Source organism: Falco peregrinus, chromosome 17, assembly GCF_023634155.1.
Source record: "Falco peregrinus isolate bFalPer1 chromosome 17, bFalPer1.pri, whole genome shotgun sequence".
Lineage (NCBI taxonomy): Eukaryota > Metazoa > Chordata > Aves > Falconiformes > Falconidae > Falco > Falco peregrinus.
Genome location: NC_073737.1, coordinates 785,736 through 807,574, shown reverse-complemented (window position 1 = coordinate 807,574; position 21,839 = coordinate 785,736). Strand labels below are relative to the sequence as shown.

Sequence of the window (21,839 nt, the reverse complement as noted above, 5' to 3'; positions counted from 1 at the left end):
CTGGCGGAGCCCTGCCGCCCATTGGCGGCGAGGCGGGCGGCGGCCATTGGCGGCGGGACGGGGCGGGGCGGCGGCCATGGAGCCCCGCGACCGCGCCGCCGAGCCGGGCCCGCCGTGGCCCCCCGGGTCCCCCCGCCCGCCGGCGGCGCAGGTAACGGCGGGGGCGGTGGGGCCGGCGGGGGGAAGGCGGCCGGCCCGGTCCCGGCCGCTGAGCCGAGCCCACCGGGGTGGAGCCCGCCCACTGCCCGGCCTGGGGGCGGCCGCGGCCTCCGCGCCCTCGGCGGGGCCCGGGCGGAGCCCCGCGGGGGCGGGCAGCGCCTCTGCAGCGCTAACGGGCGCGGACCCCCTGCTCTCAGCCGTGCCGGGCTGCGGCGGCGGCGGGGGCTCGGCCGGGCCGCGGGGGTGGGCGCTGCGCGGCCCCGACCCGCGGGGAGCGCCGAGGGCGCGACCGCCCCGAAAGCACCGAGCCCCGTGGGGGAGGGCGCCCCGCCGAGCCCCCCTCACCTCCGCCCGTCACCGACGTCTTTATGTTCCCAGGCCTTGTAGCTCGGTTCCAAAAGGATCCCGCATCGGATCCCGTTGGCATTAAATCCCGCTCTCCCGCCCCGCGGGGCTTGGGCAGGTGTTTGCTGGAGGAACATGGCGAGCGTGAAGCATTACCTTCGTATCTAGTCCAAGGTGACACTTCTGGGGCGCGTATTGCAATGAAGAGATCGCTGGGGAAATGCCGCCGTCCTCTGCGGTGTGCTGCCGAGAGGACGAGTGAGCACCTGGCATCGCCGGCCAGGATGCATCCCGGTGCCGGTCAGACGGAAGCACCTGGTCCCCCACGCCAGCACGGGGCTTGGGCAGCCCACCCCTGCCACATCCCCTCTCCCCGGGCACGGCAGAGCAGAGGCACTGGCCGCACGACTGGGGGTGTTGGTACAACAGACCCCGCCAGTGGAAAGGAGCCGGTGGTGCTGGGGTGGCAGCTTGGGGAGAAGAGCCTTGCTGGTCCCGCTGTGCCCCAGCCCCGTGGCTTGCTCTTTCCAGATCTGTTGTTGGTTTTATTGCAGCAATAGGGGCCGTTGCACAAATACTGTATGAAGGGAAAGGCTTTAGTCTTTCCAAAGAGGTCGTCTGCTGTTCAGACATAACTGCGGATTGTTTTAATCCTACGGGACATGTAGGTTTGATCTGGCTCTTTCCTAAATCCTGGCACGCAGGTGATACAATTTCTCCTCCATGAAACAGCTTGCAGGCAAAAAACTGCTTTGCCCAAAGCTACAGGGAGTCATGTGTGAGCTCCTGAAATCCTGATGCTTCATTGTCTCTCGTTAGGTGGAAACTCCCATTCCATAGACATTGATTACTTAAATGTATTCAGGTAAATTGTCAGAAACAATCTGGATGTACAGACCTTTCATACAATGAGTCCTCAGACCCGACTGCTCCTGTGGCCCCAGCGTGACCTGTGGCACAGCGATCTGAGCACCCTGCTCTTGGGCCTCAGAACTGGTCCATCTCGTCCGCTTGCATCATTTCTGTTTGCAGACAAAGCGGAAATGAACTTTCCTGAAGTGTTTTTCACCCCCTAGTTGGTGATTACGTTGGCGTGGCTGAAGCTCCTAAGAGCTGCTTGCTGTGAGGGACTGTACGCGTGTTTCTGAGCGAAGCATGGTTAAGCTTAGTGTATCCCCTCTCTTCCCACCGTCCAGACAAATCCGTCTCCCTGCCATGCCTCCCTGAGCATGCTGCAAGGGCCAGGGGACCAATACGTGAGGCAGACAGGCCAACAGAAAGCCACACTGGAGCAGGAAGAGCTAACACGGGGGCAAATCAGCCTGGGGACAAAGGCACTCCCTAGTTAAATACCGCAGGAAGGGCCGGTCCTCTTTCTCTGGGCTGCTGCTGGGCTGGCCCACAGCCCCTCTGCCCCGTGTCCGTGGCCCATCACCTTTCCTCTGCTCTTCCTTCTTTCCCAGGCAATGGATCCTCCCTACGCAAACGGGGCCTACAGCCCCCCGTACCCTCCAGCTCCCGGCGCTGCCCCGCACTATGCCGGCCTGCCGCAGACACGGGGGTACTACTGCTCCGGGCCCCCGCGGACCTCCTACCCTGCAGAGTCCACGGGCATGTATGGGTCCACGTCACCCGCTCCCCCCTGGAGCTACGCCCCGCCGGACTGCCCTGCTGAGGGGTCCTCTCTCAGGAGGCAGCAGGTTCATGGCTACTCCCCACCACAGGTAAGAGGCCGGGCAGCGGCTGGAGTGCTTTCCAGCCCGTGTCGATGCAGCTGCTGGGCTTGCATTTCCTGGGGAACAAGGAGTTGTTCTATGGGGCCACAGCAGAGGGAAAGACTGCAGTGCCCCCTCCGATGGAGCCATGGGCCCTAATGGCTCTTGTGCCTTGAGCAGCTTGCCCTGCCTGGTTTTATTCTTACAAGAACTGCTGGTCACCTGCTCTTCAGAGACTCTAAGCTCCTGGGCGAGGAAAGCTGGAATCGGGTGGCACGTCTGGTGCCGCAGCTGTTTCCAGGGCTCTCTGGAGGGAGCAGTGCTCAGAGTGGCTCCAGGGGTAATGCTTGTTCTCCCCCTCTGCTCGCAGACCCCAGGAATGCCCATCCCGCAGTATCCGTATGGAGACAGCAATCCAGGGGTCACGGCACAGGGGCCTCCGCCACAGCCCAGACCCCCAGAGGACACATGGGCTCCCCCCACTCTCTATGGGGTGCAGCCACGTTACACATGGCCTGCTGCTTCGATGCACGGGAACCTCTTCCTCTCGGATTCACACCCGTCCTGGACTGGCAGTGGAGCTCCTTCCCACTCTCCTGGGTGGGAGTCAAAGGTACAGTTGATGCTTCTGCAGCGCATGCCCACACTGGGTCCTGTCTGGTGTCAGACCACCTAGATGACACAGCTTTCCTCAAAACTTGCCTCTGTCTCCTAGGAATGCCCCTTTCTCCGAGCACAGTTAGTTTAGGTAGAAATAAAGCAGCAAGTATCCAGAATACTGCCAGCAAAAATACCTGTTTGCATACAGAAGACCAAAATCCACAGCTGTAATTCCAGAAAGGTACTGGAGATAGTAGACGTCCCAGGACAGGTCTTGAAACGGGTCAGACCTCGTCTCGCTTGTCCAACTCTTCTCTCTCACACAGCGAACGTGGTCAGGAATCCTTCAGCACAGTGTGGGACTAACCTGTGGGTCAGTTTGCAGACTCTGGTATAGCAGACTGTAGTATTCCTCTACAATGCTTGTTTTGGGCAGTGTCATCCTCTGCTGAGGAATTTTTTAAGCAAAAAATAGAAGGAAATTATGTGTTTGGTGGGGTCTGTTCAACTCTGCTTTCTCTGGGTTTGATCAGGAGTCAAACGACTCTCCAGAGGTTTGGCTGCCAGGCAGCAGCGCTGGCATGTGCAGCAGCAGCCCTGATGGGGGGATTTGGGGATGGGGGCTGCTGTTCCTTGGGAGCAGCTCAAGAGCATGCTACCTGCAGAGAAATATCTTCTCTAGTATATTCAAAAGGGACCATCCTGAAATCTTATTTAGCATCTCCCCTATTCACGGGTAATGACCGTTCAGTGGCTCACGCTGTTTCTTCTAAACACATGCCCCTTGCTGGGGATCTGCTCTTTAACGGCCAGGGACTGGAGCATGGGTCCCATGTCCCTCTTTGGGGCTTCTTGCAGAAACCAGCCCACCTGGCAGGACACGGGGTGCCAGCCCACGGGGACGTGATGTGCTATGATGTCACGGTGTGTGACAGTGTAGAAAATGCTGCCCAGATCCCTGGTAATGTCACGCCTAACCTGGTCTGCCATGTCCTCCCAGGCATGGACGCTTCAAAGCAATCATGGTGTCACCTGTCACCCAGTTCCCTCAGTCCTGCCTGCCTTTTGAGTGCAAGATGAGAGATTTAATTCCTGGCTTTAAGGGAAATGCACTTAAAGACATACTTTATTATTTTTTCTCCTCCTGACTTTAGGATATTGCTTACGACAAACCTGAGCAAAGTGCAAACCAACACAACTACTATTCCGATGTCAATCACCAGCACTGTGGGACAATGAATGACCACAAGTCAGCCACGCCGCTCAACGCCAAGCCATCCCCCTCAAACCCCAAGGTGCAGTACAGCGCACAGCCCCAAATGTATGACAGTGCATCTCGGAAGCTTGTGGCTGGGAACCGGGAGGCTGGCTTAAAACCCGGTGACCAGCCTTCAACAAATTCTGCAGCCGTCCAGCCAGAGATTCAGAGAATCCTCCATGTTATGGGGGAGGCTGAACAGCTGGAGCAAGAGGTGGATGAATTTGTAGGAAAAAAGACAGATAAATCCTACCGGCTTCTGGAGGAGATGTTGACCAAGCTGCTGTTGGAACTGGATTCCATTGAGACTGGTGGCCAGGACGGTGTTCGGCAGGCCAGGAAAGAGTCTGTCCACAGAATTCAGGCCATACTGGAAAAACTGGAAAGAAAGGGATTGTGAAAGCACATCAGCCACAACACACAGCCTGTTGTTGAGGTTCCAAAGAGTTTTAGTTCTGTTAAATCTCAGCTCTTTCTGCTACGCACTATTGACAATGGAATAGCAATAAGCCCCGAGTTAAAAAAAACCAACAAAACCCACTACCAAAAAGAACCAACCCCAGAAGCCCAGCCCCAACAAATAAATTGGCAATGGACAAATTAAGAGAGGTTTGAAGCAGCAAACTCAATTGTTTGTTTGTTTCAGGCTTTGGAAAAGCAGAAACACCTGAGGTAGTTATGCTGTAGAGAGGTCTCCGTGGGGGTCTGCATCCTCTTCATCAGCAGGAAGGAAATCACTGTACAAAGTTCCCCAGATCAAGCCTAATCTCTAGGTGCCTCCTGCAACCACAGCAGTTCTTTAGACAGCTGGAACACTTGTCAGATGTTGTCACAACAGCACTGCAACGTGCAGCCACAACCCAAGACTCTGGGCTTGTCAGTCACGGCGTGTTATTTTCAGCTTCAGCTTCCTCGCCCTAAAAACTTGTGTGTCGTTGTGGGGTTTTGTTTTGGTTTAGTGCAGTCACATAGCGATACTGAAGTGCTGCAGAAAGGGACCATGCTGGCAGCCCGTCAATGGAAGCAGATGTCATGTTGTGCTGTTCTTCCTTTGTCGTGAAGAGCTAGGCCGTGGTGTCCCCTGTGGACACGGGAACAGCCTGGAAATCTCAGTTCTGCTGCTGAAATGGAGAGGTACAAGCAGAAGAACGACATCACAGCAGAGCAACCCCAATGGCAGGATGCCTGGAAATGCTTTCCAGGTCACTTGGGTCAAAATAATTGTAATGTCCTTCCACATACTACAAGTTTTGTATTCCACTGCAAGGGCTGTACTTGTGGCACTTGTAAGTACAGAGGGGAAGGGAACGGCTCAGCCTACTGTTAACCTTCTGGTTACAACATGTCAAGTGAATCATTACTGTGTGTGCCGAGATAATAAACCCTGAGAACTTCTAAATGTTATTTTGTAATTAAGACGTCTCAAAGTCTCATTTCTTTCAAGAGAGGCTGTAGGCAAGGCTGTGTAATTTAGACCTGCCTGTAACCAAAACGACAGCCAGGCTGTCTCACTGGCCGAGGTTAGGGGTGGGTGCTGCGAGTCACTTCTAAGAATGCTTGTCGGGGGATGCCGGGGTACAGCGGCCCCCATCACCTCCCAAGCAGTGCAGATGCTCCAGGAGCCTTCAGCCGTGGCTCTAGGGCCTGTGGCTGTGTTTTGGAAGGGGTCTTGGTGCGGCCAAGGCTGGGAGGGCTCTGACCATACCCTCTGCAGGCTGACAGCCAGCTGACGTCCTGAAGGCACCTAGCAGATCCCACATCATTCCCAGATGGGGCTGTGTGCACGGGACTGACCTTTGCAGCTCGGATGTGTTCATGATCTCATGTGGCAAGATCGTGCACAACCAACCATGTCCAAGGTGAGCCAGGAAAGAGCTGAATATCCTGGGATGGGTAAACGCTTGGCTGCTGTTTTATTTTGTCCTCTTGTCAGGCAGAGAGCAGGCAGACCAAGCTATCTGTGCTTCGGCTGCAGTATGAAATCTGACTTCTGATGATCAGTGGCTATACTGGGAGATAAAGCAGATCACAATAAACATACTGATGCCCTGTCACTATCCCGGTTCGCGGTGCGTACAGAAAGCAATGGCCTGGCTCCAGTGAATGCCACCTTTCTTTCTCTGAGAAAGGCAGCAGTGTCAGCAGCGTCTCCAGGAATTAATCTGTGCTTTGGTTTTGTTTCTTCTTGTGAAAATACTCGTGGCAGGGATGGTTTCCACACAGCCAGCCTTGCTACCAGTGGCTCTTTAAACCCAGAGGAATGAAGAGAAGCGCTATGGTGTCTCTATCTCTTTTGTTTTATCTTATGGTTGAAAGGCTTCTTAAGTGCTGCATGTAAGTGTTCTGAAATCTTTCCCAAGAGACTGCTGCAGGTTCATTGAATTAGCTTGATACAGTAATAACTTTCTTTAGGTTTTTTTTGGAAAGGTAATACAGGCAACAAAACCCATCAACTGCTCTGAAGAAACACTCGGTGTGGGGGCAGAAAGCCAAGTCCTTGTGCTACAGGATTCTAGCAGATTCACTTTCAGATTTACTAAGTCCTATTCTGATCCTTTAGCATTCCCCACAAGTTTGCCTATAGAAGGCTATGAAGGAGACGAAAAGGTAAAGAAAGAATGTAAGTACCCAAAGAGACCTAACTTTTCACTTTCTAGAAAAGTCAAGAACTGAAAAATCCAGCTGGCAGAGTGGGATGAGCCACTGAGCTCGCAATATGCGGATGGGAGCCTGAACCATGCTTTGCAAGAGGCAAAGGCTGCAGCGGAGCCTGTGTTCTCAGGAGGTGAAGAGAAGGCTGGAAGGGGAGTACTGGTGATGCAGGAAGGGAGAAAAGCCTCTGCTAGACTTCTCTTTGGTGCTCGGGGCATGACTGAGCTCTGAAGCCACCTGTACCTGCCTTGAAGGCACTCCTTTCTGCTGGAGGTGGATGCATGTTTGATTCCTGTAACTCGTATTTGGGAGCAGAGCCAGCCCTGGGGAAAAGTGTGACCATGCTACCCTGCCGCTTTGCCCTTCTGCCGTTTCAGGTTCAGCACCAAGCCCAGGCCACAGTCTCACCACGTTTGTGCTCTTTAGAGAATTACCAGAGAGCTCACTCCTTCCTCTGTTACCACATTTGTTTTCTTATTTGGTTGGCACAGCTGTTGAAATGAAGGTCTGGATACCCTTTGTGCAGGATCTAGCCGAAGTCTGCAATTTGCTGTTGCAAGAGATGGTGTAAGTCATGCTTCAGCAGAGAATGTGAAAGCATTCAGCTCGTCAGTCAGTGCACACGGACTGCTACACCAGAGAGCTGCGGAGGCTGTCCTTCTTCACACCCCTCCTGGCAATAAAGTCTCCCCCCACTTTGCCAAATCAACCCCTTTATACAACCACACCAAGAATGGACAGAACTGCAGCCTGGCTTTGACCCTGCATGCAGCCCCCAGAGCTGCTACACAAACACTACAGCCACCAGCCCCAGGGCAGGTCTCCCTCGCGCCACCCATGGGCTTTCACAGCCCTTGCTGCTACTGTCGCTTGAGGAAGGTGGCCACAGACAAACAGGGCGCCGTTGTGTCAGCCCTGCTGCTTTTTTGAGGACATGGTGTTATCAGAAGGCTGCAGTAAGTCACTGCTTACAGGTACATGAAAAGAAGAAGCCAGCAGCCACCCTAAGTTAGTCCGGAATCCATGGGCCTGGCTGAAACCTTCTGTATTTGTTTCAGTAGCAGAATTGCATCAGGAACAAAACTGCATTGTTTGTTGCATCCTGTTTGCTCTGATACTGATTTCCCTCCCCTGTCTGTCGCCAGGGAAAAGAGGTAAGTAGGTTCTAGCTGTGCAAGGAGGAGTGTGGAGGCAATCCTGATACCTTGCAAACTCAGTAGCACTGCAATGCAGTCAGCTAGGAGAGAAGAAAAAAACTGTGCACTCAGCTGCTGTATCACCAGTGCTCTGTGGACTGGGACAAAGGTTTCCTGCTTGTGGAGACGTGGTAAGAATGATACCTTTATCTGTTCCTGAGAAAAAACTGAAAGTATGTGTCTGGCATACAAGCCAGACAAAATCTGGGAAGAAGGAAGGAGGTGGGTTTCTCCTCTGGTGTTTTGGTGCTGAACCTATCAAAGTAACCTACTCCTCTACAATATTTCCTTTTCTGGAACTTAAGCCCCTACATGTAGGAAGGACTTGGCAGAGGGTTATATAAACCTCTAGCTAAAAGCACATGAAAGAACATCAAAAAATGGGCTGAAATGGCAGACTCTCATTCCAGCAGGGCTGGTTATTTAAACTGTTCTGTGAGAAGACATGGCTGCATAGAACGTTTTCTGCATCCCTCGGGCAGATGGAGGGTTTTATGCGTTTCCCCCCAGGCTAAGCCAAACTGAGAGCAGGGATCAGGGCATACCTTCCACACTGCAGCCTGCAGAAAACTCCCACTGACATAACTGCATCTGTCCCCGCCGCTTTTTGTCTCCTTCAACGCAGAACCAAAGTGGGTCACGGCTCGGATGGCGATCTGAAAGGAGAAAGACGCTGCAGCAGAGGCACAGGCAGGAGCTGTGTCAGTGCCGAGCTGGCGTGGGCCCCACGCAGGGAAGGCTGGATGGACAAGGTTTGTGGCCATTTGCTCTACAGATGCAAACCTGAGGATTTTAGCACTTCTAGCCATTAGTCTCCCTAGCCAGTAACTGCCATGGTGGAGATGAGCACTGGGACGACAATTCCTGGCAACCGGTTTATCTTAGAGCATCCACCCACACCGCAAAACCCCAAATTAGAAACTGTGTCTGTATTTATCATAAGGCTCATCTTTACAGAAACCAAACCCTTATTCTGGGATTGCCTGTTGCTTCTACGGGCAGCACCTGCCACCAGAAGAGGGTTTCTCAATCTCCAGTAAGGCAGAAGAGGCACAGAAGGACTGAAAAACAAACGCTAAACCAGTGTCCCATGGTTTCTGCTCCAGAGCGCCCTATGTTCAAGTGCTTGTCCATGCTGCGTGTGGGAGGCAACTGGCATGAAGGTACATGCTTCCGAGTGATGCTGTGCCGACACTGCGCACCCCTGCCCACCCGCATCCGGCTTAGGGGCATAATGATCAGCCTGAAATCAAGACCTAGGCCACAGAGTCCTAATTAACGCTGTGCATCGTGTGCCTGCGATGGCATTTGGGCATGGATCCACTCGGGCCGCTGCCAGCTGCAAGGGCTGCGCAACCCTCCCGAGAGCTGTGGCTGCGGGCAGGGCTTGCAGGCAGGGGCTGCTGGCAGGGGTTGCAGCTGTGGGCAGGGCTGCAGGCAGGGCTTGCGGGCAGCGGTTGCAGGCAGAGCTGCAGGTAGGGGCAGCGGGCAGGGGCCGCAGCTGCAAGCAGGGGTTGCAGGCAAGGGTTACAAGCAGAGCTGCAAGGCAGGGGCAGCAGTTGCAGGCAGGGTCTGTGGGCAGGGCTGCAGACAGGGCTGTGGGCAGGGGGCAGAGCCCACAGGCAGGGGCAGCAGCCGCAGGCAGGGCCGCGGGCCAGGCCGCAGGCAGGGGCCCAGGCCGCCGCGGCCGGCAGGCCCCGCTCTCCCCGCCCGCCCCCACGGTGACGGCAGCCGCGGCGGGGCGGGCCGGGTTGCGCCGCCCCGGGCTGGGCGGGCGCCGGGGCCGGGCCGGGAGCCGGGCCTGCGCCGCCGGAGCATCCGCCTGCGGAGCGGGGCCGCGGCGGCGCTCGGGGCGGGGGCGCTCCCCCGGACACGCGTGTGTGCGGCTGCAGCCACCCGGCCGGGCGCCCCCGCCGCGGCGGGCGCGATTGGGCGGGGGTGGGGGGGGTCCTCGGGATAAGCGTTGCTGAAGCGCCGGGGATTCACCCACCGGCGCCCGTCTCCCGGCAGGAGCATCATGTCGGCCCCGCAGCAGCAACAGGCGCAGCCCCCCCCGCCCGCCGCCGCCGAGGCTGCGGAGCCGGACGCCGCCAGCAGATACGAGGCGGTTGTTCCCCACTGGTTTTACTGCAAGGTCATGGATTCCAGGGAGCGATGGATCCCCTTCAGCATGCAGGACTCGGAGAGGCTGGAGGCGGCTCACGGCTCAGGTAGGGTGAGACCACCCGTGGGTAGGGGCTGCCCCGTCAGGAACGGCAGGTAAAGCTCCATCCACCGCCACGGGCTGGGGGGGGTGCGCAGCACTGCTTGCCTTCAGCGTCCATCACTTCTATTTTTAAATTGCCCTTTGATTATAAATACCTAGTCCCTGCTCTTAAAATCACTGTAAGGACCTGGCCTGGTAAGGTCAGTGGGAGAGCCTCAGGTGTGTGCTCAGGGGAAGCGCCGTCCGGGTATCAGAGGGAAATTCCCAGGACACATCCATGGCTTCCACCTGGGATGCAAAATTTTCCCTCGGGAATCTTAAACCGGGACTTTTTTGGCAGTGTGCCTACTCCTAGAGCTGTAAACGTGTGAATAACTAAGCTGTTTGGATGCATCAGATGGTCTGGCCTCATTCATTTGATATATGCTCTAAATTATAGATAATCATACTGCCAGGCACCCTCCCGGTGTGGATGGGAGGGTGCTAGCACGATGGAGAATTCCACTGGGGAGATGTCCCTCGTAGATACATGGTGGCCTGCCTGCCTGCTCCTGGGGGTGCTGCCCCGCCAGCGGGGTCTGCTGAGTGGCACTGCTTGCAGTGAGCCCCTCGTGCTGCAAAAGGGCCCCTGTCTGTGCGACCCACTGCCAGGACTGTGCTTAAAGCACCGCTCCTGCTGACGGCTGCGGGCAGAGCACTGACTGCCCAAGGGTTGCTCCTGTCCTCCATCTCCAAGGAACCTTTGGATTAGAGGCTGTGCCACCGTCCTCTGTGCCACAGCAGAGCCGAGCATGGCCTGGCGGAGGGTGCTCTGCCGGCAGCCTGGCCAGCGGGCAGACCCAAAAGGCAGCAGAATTAACAGGATTTGAAGTCCATACTGGGATCTGCGCAGAGTTCTGCATTTTAGAGGGGAATGGCTTAGAGACCTGGAGACCTGCACCTCCAGCGTTACACAATGTGCTTCCCAGGGCCACAAATTCATGTTTTACCATCTATATGAGGCAGGAAGAGTCCACATGAGCCTGTGCCTGAACTAGAGTGGAAGACAGCTGTAGCTTAATGCCTTCATCTTACCTTCTGCCTCTGGGGGAAGTCTGACTTGGGGCATCTCTCCTAGGATGCCCATTGACGTGGTTCTCCATGCTCGGGTATGGACAACATTGGTGTCTACTGCCATTGCTCATACATGCTTGTGTGTGCTGCCTGCAGAAGGTGCTCCAAGTCTCATCCCTCTGCTCTGGCGTGGTACATAGCTTTCCAGTAGCATAGTTTTCTGGTCCTCTCACAATTAATTTCAGGCCTTGGTTCCCACAGGGAGAGGCAAAGAAGATCTGGTTGTCCCAACGTCAGGAGGCAGGTACGACGTGCATCTGAAGAAGAGGCAGCGCGTTGCAGTATACTGGGAGGAGGAGGTATCTGAAGTGCGCCGCTGCACCTGGTTTTACAAGGGAGACAAGGACAATAAGTATATTCCCTACTCGGAGACCTTCAGTGAAGAACTGGAGGTAAACATGCCTTTCCGGGTAGCATCAGTCTTCCTGAGAAGCATCTTGGCTTCTCATTGTCAAATACTGGCCCTTTTGTCCCAAACTCCATATGGGGCAACTGGTGCCGCCTGAGGACATGAACTCAAAAGAGGCTTTGGCATGGTGTTTTCACAGCTGATTAACATAACTGTAAACACTGCCACTGTCTCCCTCCCTGATGGCTGTGGCTGGGCAGCCTCTCCTTCCTCCTGCCCTCGTCCAACTGCATCAGCATCCTTCTGCTACCTGTTTAAGTGCCCAGGTGCTCTTGGCATGCTGTGCGGCTCTGGTCTCGCTTGCAGCCTCGCTTTTAGCAGCTCTGCTCTGTTGTTTCCTGACCCTATCTGCTCTAACTTCAGTTTGACTCTCCTTGTGAGGATCATCCTTACTACGCTCATAGTTTCACCAGAGTCAAGGGAGGGGTGAATGCAAGAAAGAGAAATCATCGTTACGGGGACCCACTGAACAATGTGTAGTGTTAGAGACTTCAGTGGTCTGCGCTGTTAAGCTGGAGACTTTTCTTTGGAAAGATGCATTTGTAGATTTATATAGATATATGTATAAGAAAATATATTTTTTAAAATAATCTGTTTTCTGATGTACCAACAACTACAATTCTAAATTGATGGGGAAGTCTGCTGTTAAAGCGAGGCCTTCTTGGAAACTCTCTAGCAGGTGATACTCAGGTGACCCTGCTCCTCCAGCTTGACCTGCCTGATTTCTCTGCCTCTTTTTCGAAGTGTTTTGATAAGAGGTACCATAAAATGGGTGGGAACATCCCAAGTGGTTGAATATTCATGGAATACCTTCTGCTGACTCACAGAGGGTGTTCTTTTCCCTAGGAAGCTTACATGATTGCTGTGACCCTGGATGAGTGGAAGAAGAAACTGGAATCTCCTAGCAGAGAAATCATTATCTTGCACAACCCAAAGGTGAGGAGAGCCTGTGATCTTTGTGTTGACCAACAAGGACATCCCTTCAGTTCTTGAGGGCCTGTCTTTATGCTGTTTCTTTTAACCATGTCTGCTGAGCAATCTATTTTTTCCAAACAGCATTCCCCCCGCCTACCGGCACCAGGGGAGAGGGCAATGCCAGCAGTCTGCTTCACACATTGTTTCTTTTCAATGCGCCTTTCCCTCTCTCTGTGCAAATGGCTCCTATCAGACAGCACGGTCTGGTACCACCCCTTATCACCTACCAGCTGTTGTAGCAAAATTTCTCCTCTGCTTAACCACAGTATGCAATGCAGCTTAATGACAGGCTCTTCTTGTTTACAAGCTGATGGTGCACTACCATCCAGTTGCCACTTCTGATGACTGGGGCTCAACTCCTACAGAACAAGGTCGACCTCGGACTGTGAAGAGAGGAGTGGAAAACATTGCTGCCGAAATCCCCAACGGTGAGCTCGCTTCTCCCCCGCCTCCACCAATCCAAAGCTATGGTCTGTTTTCCAACCTGTTACTCAAAAAGACTGACAGAAACTTCCATGATCCTTTAAATGAAGCGCACATCTAAAAATTTTGTGCTGAAAGGAACTGAATGGTTTTCAGAAACCTCCCTAGCACCAGAGAGCCCGCAGTGTAAATGAACGTGCAGAGGCAGCAGACACATGGGGAGAAGGCGGTGCGTTTCCAGCTCCTGCACCGAGAGCTGCTGAAAGCACTGCTGTGCCTAAAATTACCCCTGAGGTCTTGGTGTGTATGTTTGTAAAGGAGGAGAGTTTCTTTCCATGGTAGGGACACAGGGGTTTGTCACTTATCTACATGCTGGTGACTTTCTGGGGCACGTGCTCTTCCCATCTCTGAAGCTGTGTGTCAGCTCTGCTCCCTCCCAGCTGTCCCTGAGCTCTCAGGACTTGTCCCTGCGGTGAGGACAGGCAGTTTACTCCCATCTAACCCCTTCATTTCCCATGCAGCGTGCATGCCGTGAGGAAAGCAGGCATGCAAACTCAGGTGTGTGGGAAGCAGAGAACAAGACATAACTCCACCTGGTGCCTACCTGAGGGATGCAGCGACGTGGAGGCCAGGCAGCTCAGCAGAGCGGGCTGAGCACAGGGCAGCTGCACTGAGTCCTCCTGGTCCTGCCTGCTTCTGTTCTTACGTGTCCCATGGGCGGGTGGGAGTGAACTGTGAGGAGCATCCACTCCTGCTGAAGTGAGGATGGTGACAGGAGCAGGGACAAGCCACCTCATCTTCCTCTACTGTCCTGTTGATCCGAATCCATTCCAGGGTGGGCAGCTGAATTTAGTAGGACAAACCCTTCAGAAACGTGAGAAATCCCACTACCCTTTAGGCATACAATTCAGGCACTAACTCCAGGGTTTTTTTACGTGGGCTGAGGCAAGGATGGGAAGCTCCACTCTCCTACAGAGCATGTGGTTTCAGTGGGTCAGTTCCCTATTAAGCAATGTCTCCCGCAGGGCATGTGCTCTGAACTCTTCTTTCCTCCTTAGGAGAGCCGCTGCAAATTGACCACTTGGTTTTCGTGGTGCACGGTATCGGCCCAGCATGCGACATTCGGTTCAGGAGCATCGTCCAGTGTGGTAGGTGTGGAGCCTGGCTGGGGTGCTCTTCCCATACGCTGCTTTTAGCAGAGCCAGTAAACCCTCATCTGCCTGGACAATGTGAAATGCTGTCAAGAGTGCATTCAAACCATCCCGATGCTCACGTTGGCAAGCTGCACAGACAAATTTGCTGACTGCAATGGGGAGCATGAATGCAGTGCTCACTAACCCATTAAATCCTTCCATCTGGAAAGGTTTGGGTAACCACTTTTCATCACTGTGTTCTGCTGCTGCTCAAAATAGAGAGTTTCCCAAATTGGATACAGATTTTCCAAGTAACTGTCTAAACCTGCTAAACTAATTAGTAACCTGCTCAGTCTATTGCTACGGGTTAATCTCACGGGGTGAAGTCTAACAGACGATACCCCATCCAGCAGCCTGTGGAGTGATTTTGGATCAAAATCAGGGATGCTGCCTCTGGCTCAGGAAACCCCCAAGCTGCAAATGCCTGGAGGTTAGGAGACTGTGCGAGAAGTATTGCTGGTCTTAGACACTCCTCTAATCATCCACCGTTGATCAATACTGGAGACAGGGTACTAACCCAAGTAACTCTGGTCTGACCTGTTCATTATTATTTGGTCAGAGTGCTTCAGTTCTGTAGGATAGGTTATCACTGAAACTGCCTGGAAGCCTGACATGATTTAACCTGTAAAAATCAAGGGAGCTGAGATTTTTCACAGCAGACTATCTTTAGTTCCTTTAAGATGTATGTGTGCTTTAATGCAGTCCATTCTTCTATATGTTCATCTGATGAAACTATTTTCATGGCTGCTGACCATGTGAAATGAAAATCAGCCTTTCTCCCTCAGAACTGAGTAATTTCAAGTTCACCTCCTCGATTCCCTTTCTAACACATGCATCTTCACAACAGATTAATTTTTTTTAAAAATTCCTGAAAGTACCTTTCTTATCCTGACTGCTGCGTTAAAGCCCTCTGCATGTGGAAAGGAGGCTTGTTACAGATGGGACGGTGAAATCCAGTAAACACACATGTAAGGACATGGAGCCTTCCCCTGATCTTGTAGTTAAAGATTCAAGGTCTTAGGGTAGCCGCAGCAGATTAAAGACCCTGGTGGGATTTCCCCTGGTAATGATCTTTTCTTTTATCTTATTAAGTGTTGTTGATGCAGCATGCTTGCCCTGTAGCCTGGTGGATCTCAGTATGAGTTCATGCTTTTTTCCAGTGAATGACTTCAGGAATGTTTCCCTGAGCATGCTGCAAGCGCACTTCAAGAAGGCCCAGGAGCAACAACAGATCGGCCGGGTGGAGTTCCTACCTGTGAACTGGCACAGCTCCCTCCACTCCACCGGGGTGGATGTGTAAGTGTCCCAGACAGCCATCTCCTCCCGTGCCGGTGTCCATGGGAACGGCAGAGCACACAGACAGCCGCCACCTGTACAAACGCTGCTTTTTCTGGTGGCCACTGCAAGCAAAGGGAAAGCTGTGAGTGTTTAGGGCCGTGAGCATGCAGGGGTAAGCAGGACAGACAGGGTCCCATAGGGCACCTCCATGCCAGACCCCCTCCCCACCACTCTTGCAGCTCTGTTTTCCAGAGCACAGCAGGTGCCTGCTCTGATCAGCATCCAGCCAGAGAGGAGAGGTTTCTGCCTTTTCCTGGCTAATATCAGGAGGGATCGTGGATATCCACACCTTGTTAAAGGATTCTGGAAACAGAGCACCCTGTTTCTGCACTCAGGCAGTGCTGTGCAGTGCCCTAGGAAGGGGAGAGAGCCGGTTAGGCTCCAGAGGAAAAGAAAGGCCAGGCTCCTTACTCCTGCCTGGAGCGTAAGAGCACAGGTTGGGCTCTGCCTTGAATCTCTGCATGAGCCAAGGGTCTGAGTTACAACACGTCCTTTAAGATGGTGGCAATCCCTCTCTGAACTTACGTTTTGCTTCAGAAACATGGTGTGGTTCACTGGCACCCCTAACTGCAGTGCCCTCTCTCCTCCATTCCCCCATAGTGACCTGGAGCGAATCACTTTGCCGAGCATCAATCGCCTGCGTCACTTCATCAACGACACCATCCTGGACGTTTTCTTCTACAACAGCTCCACCTATTGCCAGACCATCGTGGACACGGTGGCGTCTGAAATGAACCGCCTGTACCAGCTCTTTTTGCAGAGAAACCCACTCTTCAAAGGGGGGGTCTCCATTGCGGGGCACAGCCTCGGTAAGGGGTTTCACCTGCGGGTCCCGTGAGCATCACCGTACCGTGGGAGCAGGGAGGGTTCTGGGCTTCCATCCCAGCAAGGCGATGGCTCCGGGCTCTTCCCAGATGAGATGCTGATGTGTCTGCCTGCGCCTGCTTTCTAGGGTCCCTCATTTTGTTTGATCTCCTGACGAACCAGAAAGCCGCTCCCGAGGAGGACGAGCACAGCAGAGAGGTACGTGCTCTCTGGCTGCCTGGGGAAGGGGGGAGCCTCCAGGAGAAAATCAGTGAGCAAAAAGCGTGATCCCTGATGGCTCTGTTCACAGGGGTCCAGGACAACCTCAAGCAACAGGGGTATCGAGGAAGTAAAAGAAATCCTGAAGAAACTGGAGCTGTCTGAATATTGTGATGTGTTTGAGAAGGAGAAAATGGACAGGCAAGCACTGGTAAGGAGCTCTCCTGTTCTGCCACCTCTTGTATTTCTTCTTTGCTTTTCTTCCCACCCACTGCACATCTCCCTGGTACTGAGTCATTTGCACATGAGATGTCTCTGAGGAGTGCAGCAGGAGCAGAACTACAGAGAACAGAAATCCCTCACTGCACACACCTCTCTAATACCTGCCTTGCTTATCTTCCAGTTCTTGTGCACAGAGGAAAACCTTAAAGAAATGGGAATTCCCTTAGGACCAAGAATGAAGATACTTCATTACATCAGCTCCAAGACAGAGATGCAGGTTTGTTTTCTGCGTGGCTTGTGTTCATCCAGGTCACATCCCGTTGCTTTCTGACAAGGAGCAGCCTTCCCCACTTAACGATCAGACTGGTACCTGGGCCACCAGCCCGATGGCCGAGCACCCCAACCTCCTCGTTCTCGGCCATCCTCGCTCAGGTGGCTCTTGCGGGCTCGTGCTGGCTGTGGCAACAGAGCTGCTCGCTGCTCCTGCACGTGACGTGGGTGTTGCTCTCCTGCAGGATCACTTTACCCTTATGGCCTGCGAGGGCAATCCCTGAGCAGGAGGACTTGTTAACGGTAGTAGAGACTGAAGTTCATGCCAGCTAGAGAGGTGGTTGGCTGGAGTAGGACAGCACTGCCAAGACCGCCGTGGTTCTGGAAGATACGGGGCACTCGGCAGCTCACTGCCTCATGTACTTGCTCACGGGTGGGTAGGATGGGCCGTGGTGCGGGCTCACTGGAAGAGCCCTGCCAGCAGGGTTTCCCTGTTTGTGTTGCTGCAGGACCAGAGCACAGCAGCAGCTGCTGGGCACAGCAGGGAGCGCGAAGCTGCGTCTCAGTCCCTGTCGCAGCACAACCCGGACAGCACAGACGATGGCAGAAACTGCCAGTACCGGGACGTTGGCTTGGGACAGGTAACTACCGAGCTTGGTGCCGTGCTCTAACTGCGACAAGGTGCTCGTAACACCAGCATGGAGTTTGTCTCATAAAACAAAACTGAATCTCTGTCTCTCCTAGGTCTCAGCAAACTATCCTCAGCTAAACTACAAGCCCACCATCTTCTTTGCTTTTGGGTCTCCCATTGGGATGTTTCTCACGGTGCGAGGGGTAAAGCGGATAGACCCCAACTACAGCCTGCCCACCTGCAAAGGCTTCTTCAACATCTTCCACCCTGTAGGTATAAGAACCAGAGCCTTCCTGCGTGAGACGCATGGAGCACGAGCCCTGGCTCACTGTCCCCCTCCTCGTACAGTTTGACCCGGTGGCGTACAGGATTGAGCCCATGATTGTTCCAGATCTGGAGTTTGAGCCCATGCTGCTGCCTCACCACAAAGGCAGGAAGAGAATGCACCTAGGTATGAAGGGCAGCCCCTCTCCCCCTGCTCTGGGCAGCTGCTGCAGCCCCCAGCCCGACACTGACCCCTCCCTGCCTTTCAGAGCTGAAGGAAGGGCTGACTCGCATGAGTGTGGACCTGAAGAACAACTTGCTGGGGTCCCTGCGGGTAGCCTGGCAGTCCTTCACTCGAGCCCCGCTGCCGGCCGTGGAGGCAGCGAGTACCGATGCCGAAGCAGAGGCAGAAACTGGTGTGGAGAAGCAGCCAGGTTGGTGGTACGCGCGGGGTGGTGGGGAGCTGGGGATGCAGCATTGCAACCTGAGTGCTTGGGCTCCCTGTGGCCATGCCGGCGAGGTGCCCATCCTGGCATCAAACCCAGGCACTGCTGCTCTCTCCTGCGCTCAGCAAAGGGATTGCCTTTGAGCTGCGAATGTGCTGGGCTCTCCAAATGTTGTGGCCTTCCCCTGTCACTGCCTGATGAAAGGGGAGAAGAGGCAATCTGCCTGGCCAGTAACAGCCTCCTTGGGGTCTCAGCACACCGTGCTAGTCTGTAAGACCGCCAAGCCTGCCACCCTTCTCTAGCAGTCTCTTGCAATCCTGTTTTCCAAGAGCGAGCCCTGGGGGGAAGGACCAAGCACTTAAGCTGCCTCTCCTCTGCAAGAGCCCACAGTAGGGCAAAGGGAGGGCATGGTGACAATGATGTGTTTTCACGGGTGCTGGTGCCCCGTGGCTGAACTGCATTGCTCTCGACTCCTTCAGATACAAAGCCAGATGAGACCCCCACAGCAGTGAAGGAAGAGGCCTCCCACATCAACGTAGGGAGGCTGAATGGAGGGAATCGCATTGACTATGTGCTGCAGGAGAAGCCAATAGAGAGCTTTAACGAGTACTTATTTGCACTACAAGGGCACCTCTGCTATTGGTAAGATTCTGCATAACCATCAAAGCTTCAAATTCATGTCTGATGTAAGCAGAATGCTGTCATTTTTAAAGCCAACATAATAAGAAAAGCCTGAACTGAGTAAACAAGATAGGCTCCTGCCTAGAACGCAGACAGAGGAAGGAGACTGGTGCTGGTCTCCTTGCCTAGTACTGCCTGCATTTGTTGAATGCTGCAGCTACCCCACAGCCATCACAGATGTCCTGACATAACGGATGGAAGTGTCCTCCTCTAATTCCCATGTCCTCCTCCTCCAGGGAGTCAGAAGACACTGTTCTGCTGGTTCTGAAGGAGATCTACCAGACACAAGGCATTACGCTGGATCAGCCTTTGCCAGGAAGCCAGTGACCAACCTGTGCTGTTCTGCCACTTGATGTAAGTCACCTTGCCTACACCCCTTCCAAATTTCCTAGGACACCTCAGAGGACATCTGGTTCATTTGAAGGAATATCATTATTTACAGTGCTGTATCTAAGGCAGGAGGCGGTCTCAGGCGTTTCCTTTGGCCTGTCAGCACGTTTGGCTGCTTTCCTCCTGTCCCGCACACAAGCGCTACCAGGCAGGAACAGAGCTAATTAACTGCTGCTGCTGAAGTTAAGGGCAGCAGCAACTGTGTATGGTCACCATCAGTTCAGTCCACACAGGAACAACCAGAGATGTGGCCCTACTCCCGGCTGCCGAGGCTGAACGTTTTTTATAGACAGGCAGTGAACCAGAGCGTGGACCCTGTGGTTCTTACAGGGATGCTTTCACCCTCTGCTCCAATTGCTGGCCGAGGGTAGACTAGGGGTGAGGTGCATCCTTCTGTTTTCCTGCCGTCGAAGCTGAACGCTGGTAGTCGCTGGGTACAGGAGGCTGGGCTGGGTGGATTTTGGTCTGCCCTCGTGCAGCTATTCCTACGTTCTCCTTTTGCTTTCTTAGATCCAATTCAACCGAGTACTCACCAGGAAAGTCCAGATTTCCTCTCTGCCTTCCTCTCTCCTCTGCTGCTGTGTCCCGCATGCTGCTTCCCAAGTACTTGCTGCTACCTGGAGATAAGGATGATTTTCCTCCATTTTGGGTAGGGGTGGGGGGGATAAAGTACTGAGGGAAAACACTTCTGCTCAAACACACACAGCACTTGCACTGTGACTCCCTGTGGCAACACATATTTTTAACCCTCCACCTTGCAAGTTATCGCACTAGCTCCTCTAGCACCGAAACAGACTAGCTGTCCGGGCTAGGAACTGACATTGAGGGCCTGACTCTTGCTCCTGGCTTAGTGAGGAAACTCGCAGCTTGTGACCTTGAGGAATAAAAGCCTTAAAACACGCAGCGTGGAGAGAGCTATAGCAGCCTTGTCGAGCAAAGGAGATTGCCGACTTCTGCCTGCCAGAACGCGGAGCACCAGGCGCAAGGACTGCGGTCTGTGGGAGGTGAAGCCCAGGGCACAAGACGAGCAGGAATGTGTCTGCCAGCTGTTCTCATCTCCTTGAATCGCTGCTGTGCGGTTCGTGCACTCATGGGCTGTGCCAGGCAGGACTGCCCTGTAAAACAGCTCGTGAGAGTGGCATGTTTATGCACACTTGACCCAGGCGCTCCTGCCTGCTGTAATATGTTGGCATTGACTCCTCAGCACCCTCACCCAGCCCATGGCAGCCAGCAAACCAAGGGCCTCCCTGAGGCACTGCCTGCGTCTTGTGTAGGACCAAGCTAGTGGCCAGCTGTAACTGTACGGGAGGAAAGCTTCAGCTCCAGATCAAACTCCAGCCAGACCGGGGGAAAGCAGCTGCTGCTCAGCAGCACCCAGGCAATTTGGAGGCCCTCCTGCACTTTGCAGGGGGGCACGGAGCAACGCTACCATCCTGCTGCAGTGTGGCTTTCAGGGTGGCTGCAGGGATCTCGCACCAGCCAGGCTCCAGTCATTGTTTTTGGTTTTAAACACACAAAATGCAGCCAGCGAAGCTGGAGCCCAGATACATAAGGTCTGGACAGTGTCCCAGTGACCCCGCTGAAGAAATTACACCAGCTCTGCAGCTACCTGTGGCATGCTAGCTCTGCTCCAAGGGGGACGGGGCCAGAGAGCCCCTGGTGATCCCTCCCTTTGCGACCAAAACCACCCAGGCTGACTCACTGGCTGGGCTGAGGCTGGGGCCCCGGGGAAAGGCAGAGGCAGACGCTTCAGTGATGTGTAAGGTCATTGCTGTGACAGCCTTTGGAAGAGCCAAACCACTTTCCCTCCCGCTGACTTTTGCCCTGCATGGGGTAAGAAGCCTTTTTTCCACAGCCTGTTTGTTTGTCCTCTGTTGTACTACATTATTTGCACTACTTGGAAAGTTTCGTTTGCAGCCTACATCCCTCCTCCCATCCCACAGGGACAGAAGCTGTTCTTTTACCTGACTGCAGAAACAGACATGCTGCTCAGTCGGCGCCTGAACTACTGATTGCTAAAGCATCTCCTACAAGAGTAGGAAAAGGAACAGTCTTAACACGGGACACTCTAATGATCAGCTTTTTAAGTTATGCACTTTGTTAAAAAAAAAGTTAAATACATTTTAAATGTTATTTAATGTCTTTTCCAGTAAAAGCCAAAATAAATAAGTAGATGACTGTGGTGTGTGCATGTCTGGGGGGAGAGGGTGTTGAAGAAATCACGTGCACAATTTTAGGAGAAAGCAAAACTGTTTCTCTAACTTCTATTGAAGCTGCAGGGTCACAGAGGGCTTACGTGGGCCAAATTGAGGGTGAGGGGTGGTTTCATT

General features: G+C 53.8%; 2 protein-coding genes and 1 long non-coding RNA gene across 6 annotated transcripts; 2 read left to right on the top strand and 1 right to left on the bottom strand.

The window, feature by feature from the left end:
- Nucleotides 1–7: 7 nt before the first annotated feature.
- On the top strand, nt 8–5,489 carry BAG4 (BAG cochaperone 4). 2 transcript variants are annotated; one of them, XM_055820181.1, is made up of 4 exons: nt 8–151; nt 1,968–2,228; nt 2,590–2,832; nt 3,974–5,489. In XM_055820181.1, exons 1-4 carry the CDS (start codon nt 77–79, stop codon nt 4,475–4,477), a joined length of 1,083 nt encoding a protein of 360 aa, XP_055676156.1. In that variant the 5' UTR covers nt 8–76; the 3' UTR covers nt 4,478–5,489. The 2 variants fall into 2 exon arrangements, with proteins under 2 accessions (XP_055676156.1, XP_005233616.2); XM_005233559.4 differs by lacking the exon at nt 8–151 and adding an exon at nt 177–678.
- On the bottom strand, nt 2,827–12,994 carry LOC114011092 (uncharacterized). 3 transcript variants are annotated; one of them, XR_008750042.1, is made up of 4 exons: nt 8,892–9,557; nt 8,471–8,581; nt 4,331–4,456; nt 2,827–3,186 (listed from the first exon to the last, which is right to left on the bottom strand). It is a non-coding gene; the product is annotated as an uncharacterized LOC114011092 (long non-coding RNA). The 3 variants fall into 3 exon arrangements; XR_008750043.1 differs by lacking the exons at nt 2,827–3,186; nt 4,331–4,456; nt 8,892–9,557 and adding exons at nt 5,606–6,086; nt 11,206–11,566; nt 12,856–12,994; XR_008750044.1 differs by lacking the exons at nt 2,827–3,186; nt 4,331–4,456; nt 8,892–9,557 and adding exons at nt 6,093–7,279; nt 11,206–11,566; nt 12,856–12,994.
- Nucleotides 9,718–21,687, top strand: DDHD2 (DDHD domain containing 2). Its single transcript, XM_027781142.2, has 17 exons — nt 9,718–10,135; nt 11,446–11,636; nt 12,500–12,589; nt 12,936–13,056; nt 14,110–14,199; nt 15,405–15,540; nt 16,183–16,391; nt 16,535–16,605; nt 16,697–16,816; nt 17,009–17,104; nt 17,607–17,738; nt 17,842–17,997; nt 18,077–18,179; nt 18,262–18,426; nt 18,918–19,080; nt 19,356–19,473; nt 20,020–21,687. Exons 1-16 carry the CDS (start codon nt 9,943–9,945, stop codon nt 19,444–19,446), a joined length of 2,127 nt encoding a protein of 708 aa, XP_027636943.2. The 5' UTR covers nt 9,718–9,942; the 3' UTR covers nt 19,447–19,473; nt 20,020–21,687.
- The last annotated feature ends 152 nt before the right edge of the window (nt 21,688–21,839 follow it).

Coding starts and splice junctions, on each gene's coding strand:
- DDHD2 (XM_027781142.2), top strand. CDS start 9,943: ATGTCGGCCCCGCAGCAGCAACAGGCGCAGCCCCCCCCGCCCGCCGCC. Junction 10,136..11,445: donor GGAGGCGGCTCACGGCTCAG/GTAGGGTGAGAC, acceptor TGGTTCCCACAG/GGAGAGGCAAAGAAGATCTG. Junction 16,817..17,008: donor AAATGGACAGGCAAGCACTG/GTAAGGAGCTCT, acceptor CTTATCTTCCAG/TTCTTGTGCACAGAGGAAAA.
- BAG4 (XM_055820181.1), top strand. CDS start 77: ATGGAGCCCCGCGACCGCGCCGCCGAGCCGGGCCCGCCGTGGCCCCCC. Junction 152..1,967: donor CCCGCCCGCCGGCGGCGCAG/GTAACGGCGGGG, acceptor CTTCTTTCCCAG/GCAATGGATCCTCCCTACGC. Junction 2,833..3,973: donor CTCCTGGGTGGGAGTCAAAG/GTACAGTTGATG, acceptor TCCTGACTTTAG/GATATTGCTTACGACAAACC.